At 41.3% G+C, this 17,121-nt stretch overlaps 1 protein-coding gene across 1 annotated transcript in view; it reads left to right on the top strand.

The window, feature by feature from the left end:
- cacna2d3 (calcium channel, voltage dependent, alpha2/delta subunit 3) overlaps window positions 1–17,121 on the top strand; it is a 33,650-nt gene that overhangs the window by 6,284 nt on the left and 10,245 nt on the right. The window contains exons 4-17 of the mRNA XM_030050661.1: window positions 1,545–1,604; window positions 6,400–6,562; window positions 7,195–7,326; window positions 8,735–8,795; window positions 8,941–9,091; window positions 9,322–9,396; window positions 9,493–9,582; window positions 11,417–11,530; window positions 12,962–13,040; window positions 13,747–13,880; window positions 14,220–14,237; window positions 16,096–16,167; window positions 16,272–16,352; window positions 16,480–16,554. Of these exons, the coding sequence (XP_029906521.1) occupies window positions 1,545–1,604; window positions 6,400–6,562; window positions 7,195–7,326; window positions 8,735–8,795; window positions 8,941–9,091; window positions 9,322–9,396; window positions 9,493–9,582; window positions 11,417–11,530; window positions 12,962–13,040; window positions 13,747–13,880; window positions 14,220–14,237; window positions 16,096–16,167; window positions 16,272–16,352; window positions 16,480–16,554 (1,305 nt within the window). The remainder of the gene's footprint in view (window positions 1–1,544; window positions 1,605–6,399; window positions 6,563–7,194; window positions 7,327–8,734; window positions 8,796–8,940; window positions 9,092–9,321; window positions 9,397–9,492; window positions 9,583–11,416; window positions 11,531–12,961; window positions 13,041–13,746; window positions 13,881–14,219; window positions 14,238–16,095; window positions 16,168–16,271; window positions 16,353–16,479; window positions 16,555–17,121) is intronic.

Below are 17,121 nucleotides of genomic sequence, written 5' to 3' on the forward strand. Positions count from 1 at the left end.
TAGACTATTAGCAAGTTGTATTAGTGGGCTACTTGTAATTGGTTACTGCTAGTAGAAATGTAAATGTTAACACAGACCGGTTTAAAATCACTCTTAAAGTCGATGTAAAACGGCCCCCTGCTGTACAACTCACAGCTTATATAGGACAGGCCTGGGCCGCTCACACACCCTCTGCCTCGCACTGCTGTCCCAGGACGGCAGCCTGGCTAGGACCTCAGCGCAGAGGTGCAGGTAACCCAATTTAATTGTGTGCCTCCCAGTGCGTGCTGGGAAATGATAACGCTTATCTCAGCCTGCCTGAGCAGCCTTGTGTTGCTGTGCGACAAAACATGAGACAGCCGATAAATTACAAGACAGATTTTAATTTAATAAAGATGAAAGCGAGATGCGCCAACATATGGTAATGTGTTTTTTAAATACTTGTAACATCAAATAGAAACTGGATAATGTAAGGTTAAAAATAAAGATGGTCTAAGCCAAGAGGCCCGGCCCGACAGGAGAAAAATCCTAAACTGGCGACGTCATCATTTTACTCCAAATTGAAACGCATGACATGAAATCAGTGACCTCAGTGAAGTGGGGGAGGAGAGACGCGTGGCTCACCGGTGCATTTTATTTATTTATTTATTTTATTATTTTTTTTTTTTTTTTAAAGAAAAGAACATATATACCCTACTGTCTGGGGTGTTCGGGGCCCAATTCAGACAATATTTAGTTTCAGTTCATTTTTACGTTTGGTCATTGCTGACGACTCGACAGCTAAACTGAATTTGGTGACGACAGCCGAGTCTGAAGTGTTTACATTGCAGTTATTTTGACACATGTGACAGATATTAATTACCTGGCCGGCTCCGAAGCCAAGGGTGACCGTATCGTTTAGGTGGCACATTTCCCCGGAAAGACACAGGCAAGCACATTTCCAGAATCGAGGTGTTATTGCTGCCTTGCTGCACGGCGTGAAGCCTTGGCCCAACCTGGCACAATCAATCATTTCAAAGCTACACCTCACACCATCATAGCACAATTCCCACAACACATTTATGCATATTTGTGCCTTTAGAAAAAACTATGAGACTGGCCGACTAAGGATTAGGTCTATTAAAACTTAGGCTTATAGGCTATATATAAAAAATAGCTTTTTGCCAATTTTATCAAAATATTAATTGCTTCCACATTTCTCTTCAAAATAATGGCAAACGTTGAAATTTTAAAATATAGCAGAGAGGAAAACAGTACCTGAGAAAGCAGAGCAAAAACGCATGTTTCTATAGGCCTAATCTCTCTTCTGGCACCTTGAAGTTCTGAGTAAACTTTACTGAAGCTTTGAAGAACATTATCATTCCAGAAAGAAAATTAATAATAATAATAACAATAATCCAAGTTTAGAGGCCTATTGTCCAATATAGAGGTCACATTTAAATATCATACACGTAGACTGTGGACCCAGGCAAAATGGCCAATTTAGAATTTGTATCTCTGCTTAAATATCATGCAAATATGTTGTATAACAATAACTCTCCACTGCTCTGTCCTCGTCCCATCAGCGCCTAGTGGAGGCGGCAGAAGAGGCGCACCATCAACATGAGGAAAACCCCGACCTGCAGGTGAGGTTTGGTCTGGATGGAAAGAGCGGCAAAGAAAAGCAAAAAGAAAGAAATTACGGAGAGAAATATTGAACAAAAAATGCGGGACACAATGAAGAGCACTTGGATGAGACTTTTTTAGTTGAGGTGGCGCGGAGTGGCAAGGTGAGAGAAGGGCACGAGGCCCCAAAGTCTTTAATTGCGTCGGCGTCGTCCTTCACACTAATGCCCTGTCGGAGGCTTGATACATAATACTTCTTTGATAAGCCATGCCGCGTGTACACTGAAGGCTGCAGCGCCGTGAGTGTCATAACTCACATTGATTGTTTTTAAGTGTAATCATAACTCAAGAGCGCCACGTGCAGCCCGGTGACTGCGCCTCTTCACGTGCAGGACTGTAACTAAATAACAGGTTGTATAACTCAATATCAAATAACATCAACCAGAGCATTAACTTGCCTGAAGATGTAAGATCTCCAGCTGAAACAGGTGCAACCCAAAGTTTTTTGTTATAGCCTACCTATTTTCTGAATGCAGTCAGATTAAGAGCACAGGCGGTTTGCTGCATTATTAAAAAATTGCACGTGAGAGTCATGTGGCCTACAATAAAGCTTCATAATTTTTCAGTTGATATCACCGGACTCAATCTTTGGTACCACATTTTTAAAAAATCTAATACTGCAAAAAGGGGAAAGAAAAATAAAATGCTTTCACTGTAATTATCAGCTACTTAAAATGTTTCCCGTTTTGTGCGCTAAAGGGCATTAATTAGCGACTGTGCTGTTATTGCGGATTTCCTGGCCGCGGAGAGCTTCCTCTGCCTATGCGGAGGAAATGCAGTATTTCTGTCATATAGAGATTGTGCTCTCTCTCTCTCTCTCTCTCTCTCTCTCTCTCTCTCTCTCTCTCTCTCTCTCTCTCTCTCTCTCTCACTCTCTCTCTCTCTCTCCAGTAGACAAAGATAAATGAAACTCTTGTGCGCGCTGCATTGTTTCACTTTCATGGCTTTAGATTGGAAACCCACTCGAGCAACAAAATACCAAAATAATGGCAGCACTTTACAGTTAATAGAAGCATTTACATCATGTGAATGTATTTCAGTCACCTCGTCGCCTGCCTGGTTCTCTGCTGGTCAGACACCCAGTACAAGACAGGTGAAATTTTTACCTTGTCGCCCTTTGGAAATCATTATTTCAAATTATTTAAAAGTCTGTCGCATTTTATCCCTTTTAGTCTCCATTTAAAGTTAATTTGAAATAGTGCATGAATACTAATTTCTATCAAATATCTATGAGAAAAAATAATCAAAGGAAGATTTTTTCCCCCTTTGATGTTTAGGAATGCACAGTCAAACTTACTTTGTTTTGATTATGGCTCCCCTAAATATATAAAACAATATGCCAACTTAAAAATATTAATATTATTAACCTTCCTTAAGGAATCTGACTATTCTGGCTATAATTTCATCTGATTATAGAATTTAACTGAAACCTTGTTTTGTTACTAACACAATAAAGCTTTAGGATTCTGCAAATCACATTCTAACGTATTAAAACTCCCAAATCAAAGCATATCAGTCGGTTATTGTGGGGCATGTGTGAATACAACATACAAAACACATCAGCCTTGATTTACAGTGAAACTGTCATTTTGTAGATTTTGGAAGAGCTGTCATCATAAACTCTGATTCAGACTGATCAGATATTAAAACTTGTCTTTATGTCATCACAAAAATTAACACTATACATGGTTTTATGACAGTTGCATAGTCATTTTTTTCCATTTTGACATGGCCAGATGTTTCTCAGTATTAGTTAATGTTTTGGATGTGTCATTACAGCCATTGAGCTACAGCTCTTATGAATTACTTGTAAAAAATGACAAAATGCTCACTGCCAAGTTCTCTCACGTTGAAACATACAAACTAAATACTTGAGCTTAGCTTTATTGTGTTATATTACACAGAAATTTAATCTTCCATAGACTTCATTTTAAAGGCCATAAAAAAAAAAAAGAATTGGGGAAAATCCAATATCCACCTGTGATAATGATATGATGTCATGATATTACTCCTTGTGGCATCGTTTAATCAAACCCGCCTCATCTGACACGACACATTTTTCACGCACCGTTTCACTGACCATAGCGAGATAAGCTGGCTCCTCTTATCTCAGCTGTCTCGTGTGAGGCCAGTCAGGTGTTTTGCATTGACCCGCGAAGTCCGCAGTTCAAGGGTGTGCAGACAAGCTGTGAGGAAGAGGAGCAACTCAGCTCCTACTTGAGAACTTTATTTAATGTTGCACTGCCATGTGGTGTTGTTTGTTGATACAGTTTTTTCTTTCAGCATCTAACATTTAGTTGGGCCCAGCAATAGCCCCCAGCTGTTAGTTGTGTAGAAAAAAAAAATAAAAGAAAAAAGTGTAGGCTACTAAGAAATGTAATCATAAAAAATAATCTCACTAAAAGTAAATAAGAGGCGCACAAGTAGAATAAACACAGTTTGAATTAAATGTTTGTTCATGAGATCTCTGACAAAATGTCAGGCTTTTGGTCTCCTCTTCAGTTATTTATACAAGATTTTGCATTTCCCATGCAACTGTAAAGTCAAAAGCCTATTTTTTTTTACATTTGCATTTTTTGCTTTTGATTGTCTTTCATAAAAGTTTACAGCCTTGAATTTTTAGCTGCTGTCTAATAGGAATTTGTGTCATCTTTGTCATATCATTTACACCAGAGTAAACCTACTGTGTTTTTTTTTTTTTTTTTTTTTTTTGGCTGCACAGGAAAATAAGATGACCTGAAGTATATTTAAAATCTCATCTATTGTTTTGTTACTGTATGGTTGTTGCATGTCACACAATGATAAAACAATAGATGAGGTATGTACTTTCAAAACAGTATTGCAGATTTAATCTACCCTTATCATCACTACAAAAATAATTTGAAGAATACTGTGCATGACCTCATGACTTCAAATACATTAAAACTCAGGTCTTTCACGTGCTTATTGCTCTCAATCTTTACTTAGTAAATTTCAATTAAATTGAATCTTGCACAAATGGTTCTCCTTGAACAAAGTAACCACAGTGGGAAACAAGGAGGCACTCTCAGAGCAAATTAGCTTGGCCACTCCATGAAGCTGTTTAGTTGTAACAACTGCAGCAAGAGTCAGGCCCTGTTGAACCGATATAGAATAAAGATTAGTGAGACCCACCATCTCCTGTTATTCAAGCCTGGTAATGCAATAGGCCCAGCAATCTGTAATGGGGTGCAGATCGCTGCAGCAGGGCCAAGCTAACTGCAGTGGTGTAAGAGTCAGTGGGGCGTCTCGGAGAGCTGCAGTGTCCCATGGCCTGCTCTACAGTAATAACCCTGGTGGTTAACGTGCCTCTCTACAGCACTATCAGTTCTGCTGAGGGTGCACGTTTCTCTCTCCTGCCTCCCTCCCTGCGCAGCTCTTCCCCCTCCACCCCGCCGCAGCTCGTCAGAGAGCTGCTCAGGCGTGGTATGAGCTGTCAGGGGCTGCTTGATGGTGATGCCCATGCGGCCTCCCCCGAGTATGATGCTATAGAGTCCATCACCCATCTCTCCCTCCCTCCTCCCTCCCTCCTTCTACGCCAGTGCAGCCTCACAACGAGGACAAGAGGCCACAGTGAGGCTGCGTAGACAGGATGAGGAAGTATCTGCTGCAGGAGCAGTGAGTGAAGGACAGGCCAGCCAAAAGGTTGAGTGTCACTTTAGAAAAGCATGAGCGCCGCTGACTCTTTTGTCACAATAACGGAAGTCTTTTCACTACATCCAACATCTTGAAGCTCAGTGTCAAGCGTCAGTAGCTTACAGCAGTTGTTTGAAGCACATTTTGACATGCTGGAAAATAACTGTACCAAGAGGAAATAATTATATCACATCTGTGTATTATATCATTACACATAATGTGTATAGTAAATCTGTTATTCACCCAATGCTAACCTATTTTTAGTTTAACCCTTGTTTTTTGCAATTCCACCATTTTTTATTTGCTTATTTTTATAGTTCATTATTGCTTTCTTTTTTACTACTTCATTCGCTGTTTTTATTTTTTGGATCCGGTTAATAATGTTGGGCTCATGAGCTAAGCATTTCCTTGACAGCCAACAGCTGACACTGTGCTGTATTGCTCCTGTGCATTTGACAGATAAACATTGGTTTGAGTTTAGTACAAAACCTGTGATAGAAACACATCCCCTGCCTGAGGGACTGACTGCAGCCGATTCAGTGCCATCAAGGATGCCGTCTTTATTATTGTTCCACCTTTGAGCTATTAAAGATGCATGCCATGGCTGCAGCCTCACAGATTCCAAACCAAACAAAATGTAATTTATATAGCACTTTTCATACAAATACACAATGCAATGTCCTTTACAGCGAACCAAAATCAATGATTAAATAGAGGTCAAAAAAAGGACAATGACACACAACAACAACCTCTAGTCTGCATCTATAAAATGAATAATATTTCAGCAGAGAAATTGCCCTCTATGCCTATATGGGCAGTATGGAGCATCCTTCTATATACAGTTCCCTCGTATAGAACAGACACTATACCGGTACAGTTTTGTACAGTATCAGCCCCCTAGACATCGCCTTATTTGAATTACCGATTGTCTTGGAATTGAATATGCTTAGGTCTAGGTTCAAACTTCCACATAAAGACATAGATGAACAACAAAGAAATGAAAAGAGTAAATCAAATTAAATCAAAAATAAATTAAAAATCAATGGCTCTTTGTTTGTTTGCTGACATTTGTTGTATTCCCTCTTTGCTCGTGCTGTATAGTATGAGTATTTCAACGCCGTGCTGATCAACGAGGTGGACGAGGAGGGCAACAACGTGGAGCTGGGAGGGGAGTTCCTCCTGGAGCCCAATGACCATTTCAATAACCTGTCGGTCAACCTGAGCCTCAGCGTGGTGCAGGTGCCCACCAACATGTACAACAAAGGTATGAATGCAGCCCGTGATCACGAGGCCGACTGACATGCATGCAAGAAAAAGGCGTGATTGTGAAAGTATTATTTACCAAATGGAGGAAGGAGAGTAACAGGAGACAGTGAGAAATGGCCGCTGGAGCTGTATCAGTGTCACAGGCTGGCTAAGGTGGAGGTGGGGGATCGATAATGGTTCAGAGATAGAGAGAAAGCATCCGCAGACCTCGAAAAGATGCTGGAATGAGTGGAGGCTGGATGGCAGGAAAGGGGATGGGGGGGTGGATGAGCCGTTTCTCATGCGGTTGCTCTTCGGTTGCTTCTTGTTTTATAGCCGAGTGTGTCACCTCTCTCCATGTATTGCCTTGGCTGCCTTTGTTTGGCTTTAATGGACTCCCCATAGCTCTTTGCTGCTCTCTGTTCAGCACAAAGGAAAAGCTGCTGGCACGTCCAGCAGAAGGAGGGGAGGGGATGATTTTGTCATGGCTATTGTGTCTCCTTTGGGGTTTTCAATAAAGGACAAAGGTCAACTGTGCACTCAGTAATGGTGACTAGGGTAATTACCATTATTACCCTTTAATTTACTTGTCTATCTCTCCTTCCCTCTGCCTTCCTTCTCTTTTTTCTTTCTTTTCTTTGCATCCCCCAGATCCTGACATAGTGAATGGGGTGTACTGGTCTGAGGCCCTAAATAAAGTATTTGTAGACAATTTTGAAAGAGACCCCTCACTGATTTGGCAGTACTTTGGGAGCGCAAAGGGTTTCTTCAGACAGTACCCTGGTGAGTTCTCGCACTCTCCTTTCCTTCTCTGTCTGTCTGCCTTTTTGTCTCTCTATTTGTGTGTGTGTGTGTGTGTGACAATGTATGTGGGAAAGGGTGGTCTCAAGGGACCCGTCAATGCAGAAAAAAAATCAGAACAAATGAAATAGGATCACTAAAAGGGTGATTTGGCTAATGTTGTAATTTTACAGACCATCAGAGAGGATGCATATATAGAGTATCTAATTAATCAGAATTTGCTGCTGCGGGTCCACAGCCATACTGAAAAACGGCTGAGAGCTGGTGGACCCTGCCGGAGCTGCTGGACCATTAGAAGGATATCAGACAGTCTCACTGCAGTGCAGGAGCACAGGCAAAAAGAGGAGATACAACTGGTGATATTGTAATACAGATAGGGGCTCAACTTTGAACTTATGTGGAAGGATGGATGCAGGGAGACGATTGCGTTCACCAATAGGTATCAGTGTCTCATCATTTTTTGAGATGAATAAATAATTAAACGTGGAGGACAAAGAGAAATTAGAGGAGATGTCATGTAAAATTGAGCTCAAAGGTGATATGAATTAGATATGAAATTAGTCAAGCTATACATGCTTCTTATTTAATATTTTTTCCACTAAATATCTGCAAAAGAATTGCCATTGTCAGTCATAGGTTTGCTATCATGTTTTCCACAGTATACACCTGTTTTACATCTGCACACTGTTCTACTGTTGGAAACTGAGGGCATAACAAAACAAACAGTATTATTTTTCATGGCAATAAACAGTAGGATCTGTATTTTATAGTGTCATATTATTTATCTTTTACCTATTTGTATCATTACTTTTTGCATTTTTAAAACACTTTGCACCGATGCTCGAAAAGTGCTATATAAATAAAGTGTATTATTATTATTATTATTATTATTATTAGCAGAAGTAGTAGTAGTAGTAATTTATATCAGTTCAAGCTTGTTTGGGGCTGTCAGTCTCAAAGTCTCAAAGGGCTTTACAGTTTCTACAGAACATCTAAGCATTATATACCTACTATAGATATCTGGTCAAGAGGCAAGCCTAAATCAGGTTTTAAAATAGCTTTGTTCTCATTCTTGGTGTCCTTCCAGAACTTAAACAGTTTTGGACGCTCCCAAAAGAGCCTCTGCAGCAGACTGCTGACGCCTACGCGGCGGAGAATGTAGATTTTGCCTCTGGAGTTCCGAAATGTCTAATCTTCACCTTCCAGTCATGTTCTCTGCTCATAGCACTATAGAGTTTTAGGATTATATAGTTTCAGATATATTAGATCAGTGTCCTTGTCTAACAGTGTATGTCCAGTGTGGACATAGTTGCTTTTTGTTTTGGTTTTGGTATTTATCTTTGAGGCTGTGTGTTTGACTTTGTGTTGCTCTACCTGGTTTTATCCTCAGGGGTAAAGTGGCATCCAGATGAGCACGGGGTCATTGGGTTTGACTGCAGAAACAGAAAGTGGTACGCCTTTACATGTTTGGGAAAAGTTGCTGTTCTTGTCGCACTTCATGTTATTTGTAAATAAATTATTTCTATCAGCCTGTCCTTCCCCGCATTACTGTAAAGCTCTGGGATACAAAGTGTGTGATGCCACTTTGTGTTACAGGTACATCAAGGCAGCCACGTCTCCTAAGGATGTGGTGATCTTAGTGGATGTTAGTGGGAGCATGAAAGGACTGAGGCTGACCATTGCCAGACAGACTGTGTCCTCCATATTAGACACACTCGGAGACGACGATTTCTTCAACATCATCGCAGTAGGTCTCACCGCCTCTGTGTTGTGTGTGTCTGTAATTTTAGTCACTGCTGTCTGTGTTGTGTGTGTGTGTAATTTTAGTCACTGCTGTCTATTAATGTATAAAATATAATGATTCTACCAGAGATGATTCTGTCTGGTTTCTGAGACTATTCTAACACAGCGCCTTGCATGGAGGATGGTGCAAATTTTTCATTTTCCTTAATCTAAATAGTATTTCCATGTCCTTAGTATAATCAGGAGATCCACTATGTGGAGCCTTGTCTGAATGGCACTCTGGTCCGGGCTGACAGAGCCAATAAAGACGTGAGTCCTGACTGAATATACGTAGATCAAATCATGTTGAATTTGTTTGATCAGTGTTTAACTCATTTTCCCCCTGCTTTCTTTGATATCTGTTAGCATTTCCAGGAACATCTGGATAAACTGTTTGCCAAAGGGATTGGGCTGCTGGGTGAGGCTCTGACCGAAGCTTTCACAATTCTGAATGATGTAAGGATGTCGCTTGTGCCTGTGCCGACTGCCAAAGAGAAATATTATATTACGATGTACTTGTTATATTGCAATGTATTAATTTATTTTGGATGATAGGATATTATAAAAATAAGTCTTATCTGTTTATTTATATTCCATTTAAACAATGCAATAATTGCAAGGCAGATCATGCCAGTTCTCTAAGTACATTAATTAATACATTCATTCATTAACATAAGAGTGAATTTGTGCACTTGCCCACATAAACATCACTAATATACTTTGTTAGAACTTCATTTAGTTAAATTCAAGGTCTTTGCTTGATCTGAATATCAAGAGAACTGATCCATTTGTCTTGATATACAGAAGTTTGTACTGATATAAATTGCTCAAGTACAATAGTTTGCATGTTCTCACCTAATCATAAAAAGTAGCACACACCAGTCAGATGTATTTGAGAGCTGGGGGTGTGCCGCCTGTCGAAACGCTCTAGTGCTATACCCGTTCTGCCCTCCGAACACAGACACATCTATTCTGAAGCGTGATTAATGGCTCTAATTAATGTCAATGATTAATAACGTGGCTGATTGGAACACAAAGCAGATAAGGCCAGGAGCCACACAGCACTCCCTTTATCTCCCTGTTTTCAGGCGAGCTTTGGCTGCACCGCAGAGGCTGAGGAAGCGCGGCTTTTACGTCTGCATTTGTCAGATTAATTAAAGCCCTGCAATGAATATGGTAATCAGGTGGCCAATAGTCTATCCCTGAAATTCACTGTTACACCTCTGCCCAGTGAATGAATTCAAACTGCGGCCTATCACAGAGCAGATCAAAGGGAAAAAGCAACTCATTTCACTTGAAGAGCGCTGCAGCATTTTTACACCCAGTCTTGGTTGGGTGAATGAAGGCGGTGCGGTGATCTAAACAGTAAACAACACTATGTGCCGCCTCCCTCCTCTCACCAGTAAGAGATGTGCCAAGACTCTCAAAGTAGCGTGTGTATAACTCTGATTAAATATTCTACTCTCTCAAAATTTGTAATCCATCCCCTTGTTAAATAAGAGACTGGGGGAGACACTGATGTATCTCCCCTGGAAACCGTTTTGAATGTGAGAAAATTTCACTGTTTTGTTCCCATGCCTGCTGAGCTCTACTTCCCATTTCACTCTAATTACTCTTTTTGCTTATAATGCAATTTCATCAGGTTGTTTGTGAAAAAATTCAGAAGAAGGTTCTCCAGTATTATAATTCACAGCGTGGAGGGAGGAACAAATTATCAGTGCATTCACTGTAATAATGTGACATTATAATCCTTAATGTGTCTCTGTGTGTGTGTGTGTGCATGTGTTTGTGTGTCTCAGTTCTGCCGTCTTTTTGATGTGTGGCTGGAGAGCAGCAGCACTCAGCAGCTTCGAGCCTGCACTACATGCTGCTCTCTTCCTCCACATTCACTCTGTCACAGGTCAATAAGCCAGTTAATTACCGCCATGCATCTTCTGCCATCAGATTAAAGTGTAACACACTCCTCAAGTTTATTTACAAAGGCATTATCTGTGTTTTAGCCCCCCGATGGTCTGCCAGCTGCCATATCGGACATCATCAGACACAGTGGCAACACACATTAGTGGCTCTGATGGGTGGAGGAGGTGACAGGGCAGAGACACAGAGAGCCGGCCGCAGTGGCTCGGCTGGCATACAGACACAGAAACACTGACGGGGTTACATGTAGCATGCTTTGTTGGATCCCAGCTCTCACAGTGGGCAAAAAAAAAATAATGGTTTAAACAGGACAGAGATATGATTTGTTTTGTGTGAGTAGCTCCATCTGTGTGCTTTCTCTCTCTCTCTGCAGTTCAACCAGACTGGACATGGCAGCGTGTGCAGCCAGGCCATTATGCTTGTGACTGACGGGGCGACAGAAATGTATGACGACGTTTTTGAGAAGTACAATTGGCCAGATAGAAAGGTGAGTCTGACAGAGTTTCTCTCTCTCTCTCTCTCTCTCTCTCTCTCTCACACACACACACACACAAAACACACACACTCACCTTCATGCCGCATTGGTACTAATTTGCAATGTTATACATGTCCTTTTTCTGAATTTTCTGCTTATACAGCAGTTTTTCCCCAGTGGGGATAGATGTACATTTTAATATTATATGTCAGATGAAACTCCTGTCTTGACGTTTTGAGGAATTGGTTTCTTACTTCATTACAGCTTCTAACTCAGTAATGTAAAATCCATGTCAACATTAGATTTTTCAATTTCTCGATCCACTCCAGTGCACTATTTCCTCCTGCTTAGGAAAAAAAAAACATGCGGAATTAGTTGCTTTCAAGGGCGTATGTATGTATATACAAGCAGCTCACTCCCTAAGCAATCAGAGTCATGAAATATCAGCAATAAAACTTCACACAAGTAATCATAAACAGTGCAGTGGGTCCAAACTTTGTTCTATAGCACAACACCAAATTAAACAAGCATAGCATGCCCTGTTTAGTAGCAGCTAATTCAAGATGAAAGAAAAAGAAGAGAAAAATCGGGCAATAGTGAGTCACAAAATGAGTGCCCTACGCTGACCTCTAAGCCCCTCAGCAAGACTGGGCTGACTGAACTCTGGTCCTCCACCCTCTGCTGGAGCCCTTTTGTCCTCAGATTTCCTCCTGGACTCAGCAACCAAGTCTAAATTTATTTGAAGCATTTGAGGGCTCTCTTTGTAAGACCTTTACACAAACGCAATTGAAATTAAATGGACTGCTGAGCCATTCACAGTGCAGTAAAAACAACAGCTCAGGGGCTTTTGTTCAGTCCTACCAAGCATATGTGTGTTGGCACAATGGGGCAGTATTTGGCAATGTACCCCATCCCCCCTCACACACCCTCAGGACCACTATATGACAGCCATTCAGTGTTTCTTATATGCTTTATGTTTAGCATAGCATCTGGACCCAATGAGCCAAGCAGGTTTGGCAAACAATCACATACAGTTCTCTAAAAGGACAGACAGTCCCCAGAAAAAGCAAAAAAGACCATTTGAATGTGACTTCATACAACACTAACACTGTATCTCAAACATCACGCCCCATGTTGAGAACAAAGAAAAGCTGCAAAGAGCTAGAGAGTGAGAAGAAACAAGTGCTCAGGTAACTAAAGATTTATTTATATTGCACCTTTCTAAAACTAGGGTTATAAAGTCCTTTATGATAAAACAGAAAGGAAGAAGGGATGTTAGAGGCAGAAAAGAGAAAAACATGCAGCCGTTTTCTTGTTCCAAAAATCAGTAAAAGTCAGGGAAGGAAGATGAAGCACTAATTTTGAATATGACTTTTCATGTTTATTTATTATCGAAGTCCTTGCACATATAAAATTGTCCACATTTATGTGTCCTCTGCACAGGTGCGTATATTCCCTTACCTGATTGGACGAGAATCTGCGTTTGCTGATAACCTCAAATGGATGGCTTGTGCTAATAAAGGTTCGGGACTTTTTGATAAGCATATCTCCAGACAATGCCGTATCAGTGATTTGGTGTTTCTGTGCTCTAATATGATAGGTTGTTGATGTGTGGATATCAGCGTAGTTTGTATGCATGTGTGCTTAAATTTTGTGTATTTGTGCACACCCTTATAGCGGTATAATGTGTGTCTGTGTGTGAGCATCCATGTATACGTGCTGCTCTGACTCTTTCTGCCGAGAGGCAATGAAGTGGCACTTGGGGGTCATAGGTCAATCCGCTCTAATCCCTCTTCCTGTCAGAGTGTCTCCCCCTTGGCTGCTTGCTGCTGATGGCTCCCGCATGTCAACGCTGCGGATGAGTGCCCTCTGCAAGGGAAAGTCACAGCCAGGAAAACAGATCACAATGGGATTGGAGAGAGACAAGCCCCATACCTCCTTCCTCACACAGACCCCCACTGTGAAATAACCGTTCTTGTCTAATGTGAAACATTGTCAGCAGCAGCAGGGGCTGACACAGAGTCAAACTGCTCCTGTGCCAGTTTACCCCAGCTAGATACGCAGAGCCATGTTCCACTTTTGCTTTCAGTACAGACTAATGCCACGGACATCTGTCTTTTTTTTTTTGCTTCTCTGGCCCCGCTTGCAAAATGAATATGCTAGTTTTGTGCATGTTGGGCCCCCTGCAGGATTTCTCATTTTGAGTAAATATATGTGTTTCGTTTCAGGGTATTTCAGTCAGATCTCCACTTTAGCTGATGTCCAGGAGAATGTGATGAGGTATCTTCATGTCATGAGTCGCCCAAAGGTTATTGACCATGAGCATGACACAATCTGGACTGAAGCTTACGTGGATAGTGCAGTAAGTATTTAACTCCATGCACACACAAACTGCTCCACAGTTTAATAATACAATGTTTGCCTGTGAGTCTCCCAAGTTAGTCAGCTCTCAACCCCAGTAAACTTTTTGTATGAGTGACAATAGAGGCTTGCCTGCATGCACAGTCCAATAAATGCTTTGTGTGTACATTGTGTGTCTTCATCATTATCCGTCATGCCACTGGAGTGATTCCTCATTATGAGCTTCATTAATCTGTGTGGTACATCTGTGTCCACAGTGGCAATGCAAAATGTGCAGTCTTCAGTTCTGTATGTGGCACTGGACAGTTCAAGTCTTATTTTGTCTTTTCTATCCCCTCAGCTTTCCCAGGCTCATAAGGTAAAGATATCTGTATTATTTCATCTCTACAGACCCCTAGATAGAGGAAAATTATGTTTAATTTCTTTCTTTTAACATTACAATAAAGGGGGCACACTCATGATGGGTGAAAAAGGTTTCCTTTGGGACCTGACAGATCCAGATCTATGAAGCTATACTGTATAAAGGGACTTGAGACGTTAAATAGCTGCTTATCTTCCTTACATTATACTATTACATTCTAATATTTCCCATTGAGCCTATAGTGAAGAGTGTCTTTTCCCCTCTGAGGGGTTTTGGAGAAGCATTTACTGTACTTCCTCCCAGAGTGGAGACGGTGCAGGACAATGAGCATGCTCTGAAGCAAACGCACATGCACACACGCACGCACACAAACACACACACGGAGACACACACGTACACACAAAAGCAAGGCTTGGGAGATTGTCCTCTGGAGTGTGTGCTCTTGTAACTCAGCCTCAGACACACCATTCATCATTCTGTGGATCATTGCATTTTATCTCCTAAAGCCCATAATAAAACTGACATTGGAAGGGAGACCGAGAAAGAGGGAGAGAGAGGGAGAGAGAGGGAGAGAGAGGGAGAGAGGGAGAGAGAGAGAAAAAGAGGGAGGAGGGATGCTGGAAAAGAGAGGTGGTAAGGAGGGGGTAGCACAAGGTTATTTCTCTAAGAGCTCTCAAGTGTGTGTTGCAGGACATTCGTTGTGACTCTCCTCTCGGCTGCATGAAGCAGTCGAGGTTCCACTGGTTCCATCGAGTGTTGTTGTGAATTTAGGGATCCACTCCTCTTCATTTTGTCATGCACAGAAATCCATACACTCCCCCAGTTTACTCAGGCCATTTACATGTGTGTGGACAAATAAACATCAATAAACACGCATACACGGGTATGAACACACACACACACTCTCAGCTGTGTCAGTCCATGAGGTGAGGGAATAACAGACCTACTTTTTGGTGGCTCATGTGCTTAATTATGTCAGCTCTCATCCTACTGAGCACAACCCTCCTCCTCTGAGCCCGACGTGAGCCTTTTGGTGCAAAGCTCTGACAGCAGCAGTGTTATGACCACGATCATATATAATTCTACTACTGCAGGGCTTCACTTTTATTCCGCTTTTGAATATTTTCTACGAGAAATGAATGCTGAATCTCTGTGTCAATTTGTTTGGCATTACTCTGTCTACCCAATTTTCCAGTTTCTCAACAAGTCTCAAAGCAGAAACTAAAATTACTCGTGCCCAGCTCTTGCATCTTAAAACTGCAATTTCAGTTTGTGTCAATTAAGCTGTTTTTCCAGCTCCAATTGATCACATATCTACTGTACTGGATAAAAAAACATGAATGTGTTGTGCTTTTTTTTTAATTAACCTAGCCAAAAATCCCGGATGTTTTTGACATTTCATACTGTAGATTTTATTTTTCTTGTAATTATTTTGGCTGTGGATTTTGATCAGTAGTCAGTTAATAAACAAAACTCATAGTGCCTCAGTAGGGTGGCTCCCCAGATTAGTGCTGAATGCTCCAAAAATAATAAGATATGTTCAGTTCTGTTATCATATGTATGACTCTTATCATATATATCATATATACGGCTTATCTTTACCCACTAGTGCCATTCAGTTAAAAAGTAATGAGATGTACAAATGAAATTTAAATTTATACTCATTAATATTGTTACGTACAGCATAGTGTTTGTTTTTGTTCTGTTCTTAAAAATCAGATTCCACAACTTGCCCATAAAAGATGATTCTTCTCAGTGAGGTTACTCATTCAAAATAAAAGCACTAATTGGTTTAAAATTCTTTCTTTCTAATTCTCTGTTGTTGCTGTTGTTGTTGTTTTTCTTTGTTTCTTAGCTGAACGAAAAAGCGGGTCCGAGTCTGATGACCACAGTAGCCATGCCTGTCTTCAGCACAAAAAATGAAACAGTGAGTGAGCAAATGACAAGCGAGAAAAAGCAAGCAAGAATTCATGCAGATATCATCTGAACATGTGTGTGTGATATTTACAGTGCTTTAATCTCCCCATGCAGAAGAACCAGGGCATTCTGCTGGGGGTTGTCGGAACAGACATTCCTCTCCAGGAGCTCATGAAGATCATCCCCAAACATTTGGTACTGGCATGTGTGCATTCATTTGAGAAACTGGATCAGCTGTTTTGTACTTTTGCTGTAAAGTTGAGAATGTATGAATGTCTATTACATGTTTTCTTTCCTTGTGTATCTCATTTCTCATTTCTAGTTAGGGATCCACGGGTATGCATTTGCCATCACGAACAATGGCTACATCCTGACACACCCGGACCTCAGGCCGCTGGTACCTCACTTTCTTTACATTACTTTTGCACCAAAACAGCCTCACAGCATTGCCGAGCTGAAATAACTTTATCCTGCCCTTTCCTTTAAATCCCGTGTCATTGCCTGAAAGTTGTCCATGCAATTGTATGCATTATCGAAATGCTGAAGTGAAAGCCTTCCTTTGACAAGGGTACATAGAGACAAATGCACTGTGTACGAGTGTGCGTGTATCTGTGTGTGTGTGTGTATGTGTGTGTGTGTGTGTGTGTGTGTGTGTGTGTGTGAGTGTGAGTGTGTGTGTGCATGTGAGCAGGTTAGGAGGCTACATGGGCTGGTATAGTCTGTAATCCCCACCTTTTCCTTTGATGTATGCATGCAGGGATAAAGGCCACTCATAGGGCTGGCTGGCCTGAGATTTCCCAGAGGTAACTTAACACTCGCTGGCAGAGACCACAGCCACTCACCCTGGGACCATTGAGTTTCAGAGGAACTTTGGCTGTGCTAGTGGATCTGTGTGTGCCAGTGTTAGTGCTGTTCCTCTCTGTGCAAGTCTATCTGTGTGTGCTACTCTGTGTTACCTTTTTGT

Source organism: Myripristis murdjan, chromosome 5, assembly GCF_902150065.1.
Source record: "Myripristis murdjan chromosome 5, fMyrMur1.1, whole genome shotgun sequence".
Lineage (NCBI taxonomy): Eukaryota > Metazoa > Chordata > Actinopteri > Holocentriformes > Holocentridae > Myripristis > Myripristis murdjan.